Below are 12,710 nucleotides of genomic sequence, written 5' to 3' on the forward strand. Positions count from 1 at the left end.
TTTACACTGTTACACAAGCTGTACACTCACTACTTTATATCGTAGTGTCATTTCTTCGGTGTCGTCACATGAAAAGATAGAATCAGATATTTACACAAATTTGAGGGGTGTACTCACTTTTGCGAGAACCTTAAAATACAATTTAAATACATGAGTAGATTTAAATCACTTTACAGAGGAAAACAAATCTGAGAAACTGCTGCAGATTAAAGTTTTTAGACGAAACACTTATATTACAAAAATGGACAGAAGTTATGGCCAACTAATTTGATAATTGATTAATGTGTTTGTGACGGTTCATCTGTGATCCAGCTCACAGTTAGTTCCAAAAAAAGGCTTAAATCAGGGGCAGCTGGACTTGGATGAAGAGTCTCACCTCTCATGCAAGAAGCTACTTCAGTTCTGACTGACTGGCAGGGGTTCCCCGCTTTTTAACCTCTGTTGGGTCGTTATCAAGGTGATGGATGCCGCTTGGTCCGTTTGTGCTCCTGGCTGATGTAACAACAGTCGTTGGAGTCACCTGAGGTCAAAGGTGAGCGTTGGTTCAGCATCATAGGAAGAGATGAAAGGACAGCAGTGTATTTGGTTCCATTTACCCTCAGAGGTCGGAATGACGTCGCACCCGAGTTGACCTCGTTCCAGTACAACAACAGATTTAAGATGGAAAACCAAGATGGACGCCTCCAGCCATTGTTGGCAATACCAGTTGAAAACAACACGTTACTTTGTTTTTTGCACACCGCAGCAACATATCCACACAGATAAGTTCTACAGGACTGTGCGTACGTCTGATTTTATGAGACTGATGTGTCTCAGACCTCGTCCATGTTCAGAGATGGTCTCTCCACTCTGGTGTAAATGGCCTCTTTCAAACCATCTGTCCTCCCGCTCATCATATATATATATAATATATATATATATATATTAACTTTGTTGTCCTTTATCCTTCAGGCTGAGGTAAACAGCTGATTATTGATCTGAGGAGTTGGACTTTATGTTTATGTGGAGGTTGTTTAGTTTCCTGATATTCAGGTCTGTTCATTCCTCCAGAACCCAGAAGACATGTCTTTTTAATACTTGGTAAACACTGCTTACTGTAGTATTGCAGTATATATTATATTCTGGTTTCTCCTTGTTTCACCACAGAAACAGTGAAAAGACTCGTGACTTCACTTCCTGCAGGTTTGCAGATAAAAAGGTGAAACCATCTCACTGTCTCTCACATTCACACTGTTAACTTTAATTTTTGCGCAATTGCTTTCTTCCGTTTTCCATGTCATTTCCTGTGATGAAAAATGGTGGCCAAAGCTTGAGGAGGCGACTGAGTCGCTGCAAAAATTAACGGGAAACTTTGCATCGGCGGGCAGCCGCGGAGCCAGCGGCCGGGGCTCGGTGCTCTGTGGCCGGGCGGCGAGAGTCGAGCTTCACCCGGCGGAGAGGGTCCGTGTCCCCGCTGCGTCTCTGCAAAAGGTGGGTCCGTGTCAGTAGCCACTGTGGCCAGCGAAAATGGCTTCCGAAAACAGCAGGCAGATTGCCAGTAGTCTGCAGATCGGAACCGAGCAGAGAAACTGTGGCGCAGATTAAAACTCAGCCGCTAATTATCCACAAATCCGCTAATTTCACAGATTATCTGGTGACACGGAGACACCAAGTTACAGGCAACTTTTGTTTTTCAGTGTTTGTGAAGTGTTTTCTTCTCCGAGGAGTCTCCTGATCCAGATCCAGCAGGGATGCAGAGTTTAAACCCTCTGAAAAAAACACAGAAAATACTGATTCAATAACGTGAAATGTGGAAATGAAAGGCAGCTCTGTGCAATAACTAGTTAATTTATATTAATCTTTCCAGGCTGATAGCCTATTTAAATATATAACAAAAAAATATATAGACAAAAAACAATCCAACACACAGGTTCCAGTGAGGATTTTCAGTTTTTCTCTGTTTTAAGTCATGTTAAACTGAATTGGAGTTTAAAATCAGGTGGATGGAAACACTTCATGTCACCTTCTCTAAAGAGTGAACCAGAACCAGAGACCGATAAATCAGCCAGGACAATTTGTCTATATCAGAGTTTTTTAAAAAAGCAAATATTAATATCAGTAGGCTGTTTGCCTACATTTCGGTGGGGTTGTAATAAAAACCGTTAAGGTGTAAAACCAAAACAAAGAGGTGAAAAGATCCTAAAACACTGCACAGCCGGTAACATTTCTCTGTTGCTGATATACAAATATTGACATACAAACACATTTAATGAGGGGCTTTAGCCAGGATTTAAGAAATACTGCAGTTATAAGTCAAAGTAATGGTGATGTGGATTTTAATCAGACATTTGGACTGCAGACATTGTGAGGAACAGCACATCAGTATGTTTCTGTTGGCTGTGTTACAGCCATCATTACTGTCCTGTTGAACCTGCACGTCCAGTCAAACGCCCACTATGAGAAAGGTCTGTCAATGCTCTGTGAAACCTGCAGTCACAGGTTGTGTGTTGTTGTTCTGCAGAGGGCTGATAGAGGACGACCTGCTGGACTTCTACCAACATGGTTCCACTATGAGCGAGCCGGCGTTGGATCTCTGGTGTAAGTTTAAAGTTCCTCTCTCCAGCTGGTTTCGTTTCTTCTCTCAGTGACAGATCAGTGAAGCAGACAGGGAGTCAGCACTGAGACACAGCGTCAGGTCAACGTGCTGAGGTTTAACAGCTTTAATGTTCACCATCTCAAAAACAGACAGCGGGATTCTCACGTGTACCGGAAAACAGTCATGGAAAACACATGAGAAAGTCCTTGTCCTTGAAAATCTTGTTTTGTACTGGAAACATTATTTTAACAGGAAGCAGTAGTTCAATCATAATTCAGAAGAGAAGCACTTCAAGCAGAGAACACAAAGGACTTTCCAAAAGAAATACAACGGCAATACTATAAAATCATAATAATATTAACACCTAACAATAAAACAAGGCAAGATGGATGATTTCATAGATGAGTTATAGCCACAGAAATTAACATCCACAAAGACACGCTCAGCAGACGCTCGCTGGTCGAGCTTACTTCCCAGGTCCGGCTCCAGGAGGGGCCCGGCTTCCCTTTTCTGAGGGGCTGCAGCTCCTCCTTGGCCAATTTGTTTGTGAGTTAGCATGCTTATGTTAGCATTAGGGCTGCAGCTGACGATTATTTATTATTTACTAAACTGCTGATCATTTTCATGATTAATAGCTTAATCTATAAAATGTCAAGAAATTGTGAAAAATGCTCATCAAAATTATCCAGAGCACAAAGTGACGTCTTCAAATCGCTTCTTTTGTCCAACCAACAGTCAAAAACCCAAAATGACAAAAGACAGCAGCAGTTCTTCACATTTAAGAAGATAAAATATTTCACATTTTTGCTTTAAAAAATTACTGAAACGATTAATCCTTTATCAAAATAGTTGTCGATTAGTTTCTTTTCGAACGATTAATCGACTAATGGTTGCAGCTCTAATTAGCATTTAGCTCAAAGCGCCGCTGCACTCAGTATTTTACGTAGGTGTTCTGTGTATCAAAGTCGGCATCGTTTCTGTGGGGGTTTGGAGGAGCAAACCTGTGCAGGTGCAGGAGTCTGGTCCCGTTGGGCCCCTGCTGGGACACCAACACTGGCTGTTATTAGTTATGATTGCTATGCTCTGATTGGACAACAGGGAGTAGAATAAAATAAGTCTTTACTACTCAAATGCCCCCAGGCTCCGTGTATAGACCGAACACAGGTCAGCTGAAACACGACTGGTGTAAAGAAAGTGACAGCCTGGATATTTAATAACTGGCACTTTACAAAATCCTGACATGTGATATTTGTGCTCCAGTCTGTGAGGAGTGCCAGGACTATTTCCAGAAGGAGTGTCCGTCCCACGGGCCCCCGCTGTTTGTCCCCGATACACCTGCGTCCCCGGGGTCGGCCAACAGGGCGGCGCTCACTGTCCCGTCAGGCCTGGAGGTCTTCACAGAGGGAGACGAGGTGGATGTTCGCTGCGTGGATCCAACCATCCCTAAGGGGGCGGTTTTCGGCCCGTACGAGGGAGAGCTGGTGTCGAAGGACAAATCCTCCGGCTTCTTTTCCTGGATAGTAAGTTTAACCAGTCTAGACCAGTTTTGAACCAGCCTATATCGGTTTAGAACCAGTCTAGACCAGTTTTGAACCAGCCTATATCGGTTTAGAACCAGTCTAGACCAGTTTTGAACCAGCCTATATCGGTTTAGAACCAGTCTAGACCAGTTTTTAAACCAGCCTAGACCGTTTAGAACCAATCTAGAACCAGTCCAGGCCAGTTTAGAACCAATATATACCGGTTTAGAACCAGTCTTGATCAGTTTTGAACCAGTCTAGACCAGTTTTGAACCAGCCTATATCGGTTTAGAACCAGTCTAGACCAGTTTTGAACCAGCCTATATCGGTTTAGAACCAGTCTAGACCAGTTTTTAAACCAGCCTAGACCGTTTAGAACCAATCTAGAACCAGTCCAGGCCAGTTTAGAACCAATATATACAGGTTTAGAACCAGTCTTGATCAGTTTTGAACCAGCCTAGACCAGTCTATAAACAGTTTAGAACCAATCTAGAACCAGGCCAGGCCAGTTTAAAACCAATATATACAGGTTTAGAACCAGTCTTGACCAGTTTTGAACCAGTCTATATCGGTCTATAAACAGTTTAGAACCAATCTAGAACCAGGCCAGGCCAGTTTAAAACCAATATATACAGGTTTAGAACCAGTCCAGGCCAGTTTAGAACCATATATATAATTTTGTTGTTTTGATCGTTCCAGATTGTTGATTTTAACAACACGTATCAGTCCATCGATGGCAGCGATGAGACCAAAGCCAACTGGATGAGGTAACGTTCTTCATTTCAATATCCAAAGAGAAAGTTTTTCCCTGCATGTGACAAGATGAGTTGATTAACCAGTTATAACAATCATTAAAGTCTTTTAATGACCACAAACTCTCTTTCTCTCTGTGGGAAACGGTGATCAGTAGCTGATATGGAACGATCAATCGTTCTTTGCAGTAATAGTAGTAGGATGTGTTTATGTTGGCTGGAGAAGCTGCTGGGTGGGTTCGTCCGTCACTGTTAGAGGAGAGCTGGGGTGTCCTGAGATAACGTTACAGACAAGAACAATGTTTTGGATACGATTATAAAACGAAGCATCTTGATGAATCTTTTTTTTTTTCTATACAGGATTTCTGGATAATTACTTTTGTGTAAATATCTGATTATATCTTTTTTTATGTGACAACACTGAAGAAATTACACTTTACATTGTAGCAAAGTAGTGAGTGTACAGCTTGTAAAACATTTCAATTACACTTAAAATCCTAGAAGTTTCCAGAAGAAACGTCTCCTCATTAGCTTAAGACTCTTAAAACTGAACTATAATTTAACTATCGGGATGTGCCCCTGGACAAGTAACGCTAAGTAGTAATGACGTGCAGCTAATTAACGTTACTTCATTACTAATTTAGCTAACGTCACATAGCAGCCAAAAAAACGTGCTGTTCAGGGAAGATGTTTGGTAGCGCCTTCACTTTCCAGCAGACATTTATTAACGGACACACTGTGACCTACACTGGACATTTTAATCTGGAAACGGCATTATCTCACTGGATGTTGTTGAAAGGCATTCTGCTAAATCTAGGAAACCCCTCAAGTGTCAGTAAAGGTGTTCAGGGACAAAAGCTGATCCACAGCATGTCTCCTGGATTACAGCAAAAAGAAGATTATCTCTTTATATAAAAACAGTGTGTCGGCTGTTTTTGACGTTTTAGCTAACTTTCCTTTCAAAGCGTTGGAAGACGAATGCCAAACACCAAACAGGGTTAATGATGGGAAGTGTTCCTGTCCATGTTTCTGTCCCGCAGGTTTGTCCGGACCTCGTCGGACGAGAGCGACAGGAACCTGACGGCGTTTCAGCGCGGCACAAACATCTACTTCAGAGTGTGTCGGACGCTGGTGGCGGGAGAGAAGCTGAGGGTCTGGTACAGCGACGACTACATCCAACGACTTCACTGCGTCTCTCAGGAGAGCATCGACCGCAACCTGGACACAGGTGAGCTGCACAGGTAGTCTCACATTTATTATCTCAGGGAGTCGGCTGCGGCCCCATTGGTAAGTTGTTTCTGACCAGAGTTTGGTTACGAACAGCCTCTTTCAGACGGAGACTAAATTAAGTGGTTAAATAATCAAGATGTAAATCTACTGCGTACTTAATAGCAATCTCTCTTAGTTAGTAGCCTCTTTACATTCACTGATTCTGCTAATTAGTATTGAAGCTATTTACACTTAGTTAGTTTTAATGACTTCATACACAGTTAGTTAGTTTAGTCCAGTGGTTCCCTAACTAGGGGTCGGCCCCTCTAAAGGGTCACCAGACAAATCTGAGGGGTTGTGAGATGATTAATGGGAGAAAAAAAGATAAAACAAAAGTTCTACACAAATCTTTTTTTATTTTTTGGGATACTGGATACTTTTTTGGGGGCCTTGAACAATTATTTAAATTAAACCAGGTGAGTAGTTGGCAGAACAAGTAGTTTGTAGAAAATGTGGCTTTGGTGTAAACAAACTCAGAGACATCTGAAATATGACTTGATGTAATGAGTCACAAGATATAATGCTGGAAACGTTAAGTTTAATATTTACAAAGGACCTTCTATGTTTATATTAAATATTAATATGTAGAGGAAAGAAGTAACTAGAGTGAATAGTAGCATCAGAGGAGCAAAAAGTAGGATAAAATATAAATACTCAAGTAGAAGTGCCTCAAAATGGAAAATAAAAATGTACTCAGTTACTTACCAACTATAATTATCCCCCACGTGTTCTCAGAATGTCAATATTTGGCAAATTGAGGTGAAACTGAATAACAGCCTGAGTCCTGAAGTCAGTTGTCCATCAGGTGGTGGGAACCAGCTCACAACACCGAGGTTAGTTTTTTTCATCTGAAACTGTCCCCTAAGTTAAACAGCTGACAGAGTGCAGCGATGGGTCACAAAACTTTGATTCAATAAATTCATGTTAAAATGTGCAATTTACAACTCCTTTGTTGTTGGTTTGTCACTGTTGTGTGTTAATGTTCCAGCAAACTGTATTTTGTATTAACTTGCAAATGCCACAAGATGGCGATAGCTACATCTGAGAACAGAGAAAGGATTCTGTCCATTGAAATGCTAGAAAGCTTTTAATTTGAAACAAATACAGGAAGTGTTGAGTTTGAAACTGAAATTTGAGGAAAATAAGGAGGCTTTTTCTCTAAATATGATCAAATACACTTCAAATCATCTTCACATTCATCAGAGGGAATTAGAAATAAAAGCATGTCAATAATGTGAACCTGCTTCTAATAAAAGAAGATTGGCTGTAATTAAAGGCCTCATCCACATTTTTATGTTCAGGAGATTGATACTTTCATTGTTGATTTGCCTTTCCTATTTTATTTTACTTTTTCCAAAATGCCAACAGATGGAGTCGTGTACTTGATGTGACAGAAGCTGGCAATTTAGAAAATCCATAGACTCTTATGACACCGAGCCGCATGAACCTGCAGCACTCGCTGATGAAGCTGCTGTTTAAAAAAACAATGCGGCGATGTGTGGTTGTCATTTTTTTCTAAGAGAACCGTTTTGTTCCAGATCCCGGAAAGCCGGCAGTCCTGCCCAACGTTCAGAAGGACTTTAAATCTCCCTGTCTGCAGTCAGCTCTGCAGGGCAAATCCAGCCCCAGCAAACAACCCAGCGAGGAGTCCGACGGCCAGCCTCCTGCCAAGAGGAAGAAGATCGACCTCATCTTTAAAGACGTCCTAGAGGCTTCTCTGGAGGACTCCAGGTCCCAGTCTTCCCTCCCCAGTGAGTGTAAAACAGCAGCGCTCGGGTCGAGGTTTAATTCCTCTGAAAGCAGCTTTAACGTTCCGAACCTGAAGGTTGAGGAGAAAGAGGAGGAGAACCAGAGCAGTGAGGAACCCTCCACCTCCTTCTGCCCCAACTGTGTCAAACTGAAGAGGAGGATCCTGGAGCTGGAGGAGGAGCTGTCCCGTGTCAGAGGAGAACAGGGGGACGGGATCGGTCTATCGATGTCTGAACAGACCCTCCCCCAACAGGATCAGGTCCCGCCACACCCCGAGCAAGGCCCCATCGAAGAGTTTCAAGGTATGTTCTAACAAATGATGGTTGGATGTTCAGGACTTCCTCAGACAAACAGCCGTTCACTCGTCGTCTTTGTTAATTTCTTTAAATCAGCCAAATGATAGAACTGTTTTTTTTTTTTTCATTTACATCTTTGCTTGAAGTTAATTTCAATCAAGACTGGGTCGTCTACCTCTGTGAGGCTCTACTGCATGTTTTCATTTATTTATTTTATTTTATTTATTTAAAAGGGACAGTGCACATTAATGAACATCAATGGTGTGAATATGCCAGATTTGGCCAAAAGGCCACTTGGCATCTATAGTCCCCGGTCAGTACAAGTCAATATAAAACAGACAACATAATAAAAACAATCAAAGAAAAAAGAGTGTTTACGCTGTGCCATTCTACAAAACCAAGTAAAAATCAATCATGTGAAAGTGTAATTTAGTCCAGTAAAGTGCTGCATCTAGTACAGCAAACACACCCATTCACATACAATACAACAGTCAGTTAGTGGTCACGAATTTGATGTGTCTTGAGCAGAGATGCTCACAAGTCTCTGAGCTAGAGTCCAAGTCCAAGTCAAGTCTCTGAGCTAGAGTCCAAGTCCAAGTCAAGTCTCTGAGCTAGAGTCCAAGTCCAAGTCAAGTCTCTGAGCTAGAGTCCAAGTCAAGTCAAGTCTCTGAGCTAGAGGTCAAGTCTGAAGTCTCTGAGCTAGAGGTCAAGTCTGAAGTCTCTGAGCTAGAGGTCAAGTCTGAAGTCTCTGAGCTAGAGGTCAAGTCTGAAGTCTCTGAGCTAGAGGTCAAGTCTGAAGTCTCTGAGCTAGAGTCCAAGTCAAGTCTGAAGTCTCTGAGCTAGAGTCCAAGTCAAGTCTGAAGTCTCTGAGCTAGAGTCCAAGTCAAGTCTGAAGTCTCTGAGCTAGAGTCCAAGTCAAGTCTGAAGTCTCTGAGCTAGAGTCCAAGTCAAGTCTGAAGTCTCTGAGCTAGAGTCCAAGTCAAGTCTGAAGTCTCTGAGCTAGAGGTCAAGTCTCTGAAGTCTCTGAGCTAGAGGTCAAGTCTGAAGTCTCTGAGCTAGAGGTCAAGTCTCAAGTCTCTGAGCTAGAGGTCAAGTCTCAAGTCTCTGAGCTAGAGGTCAAGTCTCTGAGCTAGAGTCCAAGTCAAGTCTCAAGTCTCTGAGCTAGAGGTCAAGTCAAGTCTGAAGTCTCTGACTCAATGTCGTCCTGTTGGTGGCGCGATGGAAAAGTCAGACGATTCATCCTGTCTGAACAATCTTTCATGGTAATCCGTCCAAAAGCTGTTGAGATATTTAGTCTTGACCAAAGCAGTGGACAGCTCGACAGACATTACCATGCATAGAGCCATCCCGCCAGCATGGCTAAACTTAGTTCTTTACATTGCAGTATTTGATTTGGGAAAAAAACAATGCTGGTAGCAGAAATTGAATGTGTTTTTCTGTGCAGGGATGGAGCCCTTGACGCCCACTCAGGTGGTTCTGGATGAAGACGACCAGGACGTGGACTCGGCTGATGAGTCGATCACTGCAGATCTTGTGATTTCTCCAGAAGACCCATTGAAGCTTTCCTCTGGAGGAGGTCGACGGATCCGTCGCTTCAAGCAGGAGTGGCTAAAAAAGTTCTGGTTCCTTCGCTACTCACCAACACTGAACGAAATGTGGTGCCATGTTTGCCGCCAGTACACTGTCCAATCATCCCGAACCTCTGCCTTTATCATCGGCTCCAAGCAGTTTAAGATCCACACCATCAAGCTCCACAGCCAGAGCAACCTCCATAAGAAATGTCTGCAGCTGTATAAGCTGCGCATGCATCCAGAAAAGACAGAGGAGATGTGCAGGAACATGATACTGCTGTTCAACGCGGCGTACCACTTGGCCCTGGAGGGACGGCCCTTCTCCGACCTCCGTCCACTGGCGGAGCTTCTGAAGAGGTGCGAGCTCAAAGTGGTGGACCAGTACATGAATGAAGGAGACTGTCAGGTCCTCATCCACCACATTGCCCGGGCTATAAAAGAAGACCTGGCTGAGAAGATGCGCTTGTCTCCCTTCCTAAGTGTCATAATGGACGCCCAAAATGACGACCTTTTCTCAGACATGGTGGCGGTCTACGTCCAGTTCATTACCAATGAGGGCTCCCCGAACACAGAGTTCTTGTCCTTGCAGAGACTGAGCATGGCCAGTGTGGATGGATATCTCCAGGCTATGGATCGAGCATTCGGTGCCCTAGGCCTCAGGTTCCAGGACTTGCTGGTGGTGGGTCTAGGGGTAGACGGCACCAACATCTCTTCAGGAATGAGAGCCAACTTGTACATAGCAGTACAAAAGACTTTTCCTTGGATCCTCTGCCTTCCTATCATGATCCATCGGCCACATCTGGAGGTGTTAGACGGTATCAGTGGGAAGGAGCTCTCCTGCCTGGAGGATCTGGAAAACAACCTCAAGCAGCTGCTCAGTTTCTACCGCTACTCCCCTCGTATGATGGCCGAGCTGCGATCCACTGCTCCAACATTGTCGGAGGAGACGGAGTTCCTAGGAGACATTAGAGCCATTCGATGGATCATAGGAGAACCAAACGTCCTTAACGCGCTAATCAAAGATTACCTGGAGGTAGTCGCCCATCTGAAGGAGATCAGCAGCCAGACGCAGAGGGCTGACGCAGCAGCCATTGCCCTTACCCTCCTCCAGTTCCTCATGGACTATCAGTCAGTAAAGCTCATCTACTTCCTTCTGGACATCATAGCTGTTCTCTCACGATTAGCCTTTACCTTCCAGGGAGAGTACCTGCTGGTGTCACAGGTGGAAGCCAAGATAGAGGAGGCCATTCTGGAGATTGGCCAGTTGGTGGACTGCCCCGGAGAGTATCTGCAGGAGTTTGAGGAAAACTTCCGTGAAAGTTTCAACGGCGTTGCTTTGAAAAATCTGCGTGTTGCTGAATCCAAGTTTCAGTCAATCCGAGAAAAGATCTGCAACAGGAGCCAGGGTATTCTGTCTCAGAGGCTGGACCTGCAGAGCCGCTCATTTGCCAAAGCCTGCAAGGTCCTGGACCTCTCCACCTGGCCTCACAACCGGGAGGACCTACAAGCGTACGGGGAGGAAGAAATCCACATGATATTCAACCATCTGGAGTCCATTCCCTCTGGGGGTCAGGAGGGCTCCCAGGCCAGGACTGAAGCCAGGGGCAGCCTGGTGGTGGAGTGGAAGGATCTGAAAGCAGACTACTACAGTATGAACGGTTTTAAAGAGGTTATCAGTCACGTCTGCAGGTACAAGCAGCGTTTCCCTCTGCTGAATCGAATTGTGCAGGTTGTCAGGGTCCTGCCCAGTTCCACAGCCTGCTGCGATAAAGGCCGTGGGTCTCTGCAGAAGATGTGCAAGAACAATCGTTCCAGGCTGACTCTGGAGCAGATGAACGACCTGCTGACGGTGGCAGTTAACGGACCGTCCATCGCCAACTTTGATGGAAAGCGAGCTTTGGACAGCTGGTTTGAGGAGAAGTCTGGCAGCAGCTACTCTCTGTCAGCCGAGGTGTTGAACAGGATGTCAGCTGCTGATCAGAAGTCTGTCTTGCACAGCGTTGACGTCAACACAGAGTTCTACCCTGACATCTAACAGGCAAACCCAGTGGTGTAGTGCTGCAACAAAAAAGTACTACAACACTACGCCAATATTAAAGTTACGAAGGGAGGCAGCATCACTCCTCGACATCTACACCACTGGGTAAACCTCTTTCTCCAACACATTCTCACTCCCGGCTCGTCACATATTACCGCTTGGTCAAGGCCCTTTGGCATTGCTTTTTAACGCCCTGGATATATTTAAGTCTCCGCGGTCAAGTTAGCAACGCTTAGCAACAACAAATATGCCACGTCTGGTAAAGTTGGCAACAATAAATATGAAATGTCCAGTTAGACTTTCAAAATAAAACGCTCGCGTTTGGAAACATCCTCATTTTGAAACGGCACGTTATTAAATTTGTGAAACGTTGCGATTTGGTTAGGTTTAGGCACAAAAAGTACTTATTGGGTTTAATTAACTTACGTCACTTGCGTAACTTACACAATTTACGTAACTCGCCTAACTTAAATAAAAATAATTGATGTTGACTTTTTGTTTCACACGGGACAAGAACCTCGGTCTCCTGGTTCAAAGTTTGGGTTCTGGCCCTCCATCCAACCCAACCACCTCCTTAATCTGTCTTTCTGTTCATCATATACCTGCCTTTACCGTCAAAAACTGACGCTACAGGGCTTCCCCCACTGCGCTGAACTATGACGCTATAGGGATCACCACATTACTACCTGACGCCGATATGTGACGAGTCGGGGAGCGAGAACGGGTTGAGTCCAAGTCCAGTTGCCGTTGATTTTAACCTTCCTTATATAACTATGACCTGGATGCCTGAGAACCTTAACAGACTCCTTCTGGGCTGCAAAATGTCACAAAAAAAATATATAAATGACGACAAAGAGACACACTTAGGAAAATGACAGAAAACAATTAGAAATTACTAAACACAACCACAGACTTGCGAAACGACCACAAATAGGCCAGT

The 12,710-nt window shown here is 44.0% G+C and overlaps 1 protein-coding gene across 2 annotated transcripts; it reads left to right on the forward strand.

Moving 5' to 3' along the window:
- prdm11 (PR domain containing 11) lies at positions 1 to 12,007 on the forward strand. 2 transcript variants are annotated; one of them, XM_046038196.1, is made up of 8 exons: positions 1,164 to 1,182; positions 1,309 to 1,470; positions 2,501 to 2,577; positions 3,836 to 4,095; positions 4,795 to 4,862; positions 5,888 to 6,075; positions 7,655 to 8,167; positions 9,606 to 12,007. In XM_046038196.1, the coding sequence occupies exons 3-8, from the start codon at positions 2,550 to 2,552 to the stop codon at positions 11,765 to 11,767; spliced, it is 3,219 nt and encodes a 1,072-aa protein (XP_045894152.1). In that variant the 5' UTR covers positions 1,164 to 1,182; positions 1,309 to 1,470; positions 2,501 to 2,549; the 3' UTR covers positions 11,768 to 12,007. The 2 variants fall into 2 exon arrangements, with proteins under 2 accessions (XP_045894151.1, XP_045894152.1); XM_046038195.1 differs by having other exon boundaries at positions 1 to 1,470.
- The last annotated feature ends 703 nt before the right edge of the window (positions 12,008 to 12,710 follow it).

Source organism: Micropterus dolomieu, linkage group LG22 (assembly GCF_021292245.1).
Source record: "Micropterus dolomieu isolate WLL.071019.BEF.003 ecotype Adirondacks linkage group LG22, ASM2129224v1, whole genome shotgun sequence".
Taxonomy (NCBI): Eukaryota; Metazoa; Chordata; class Actinopteri; order Centrarchiformes; family Centrarchidae; genus Micropterus; species Micropterus dolomieu.

Coding starts and splice junctions, on each gene's coding strand:
- prdm11 (XM_046038195.1), top strand. CDS start 2,550: ATGAGCGAGCCGGCGTTGGATCTCTGGT. Junction 4,863..5,887: donor ACCAAAGCCAACTGGATGAG/GTAACGTTCTTC, acceptor TCTGTCCCGCAG/GTTTGTCCGGACCTCGTCGG. Junction 8,168..9,605: donor CCCCATCGAAGAGTTTCAAG/GTATGTTCTAAC, acceptor TTTTCTGTGCAG/GGATGGAGCCCTTGACGCCC.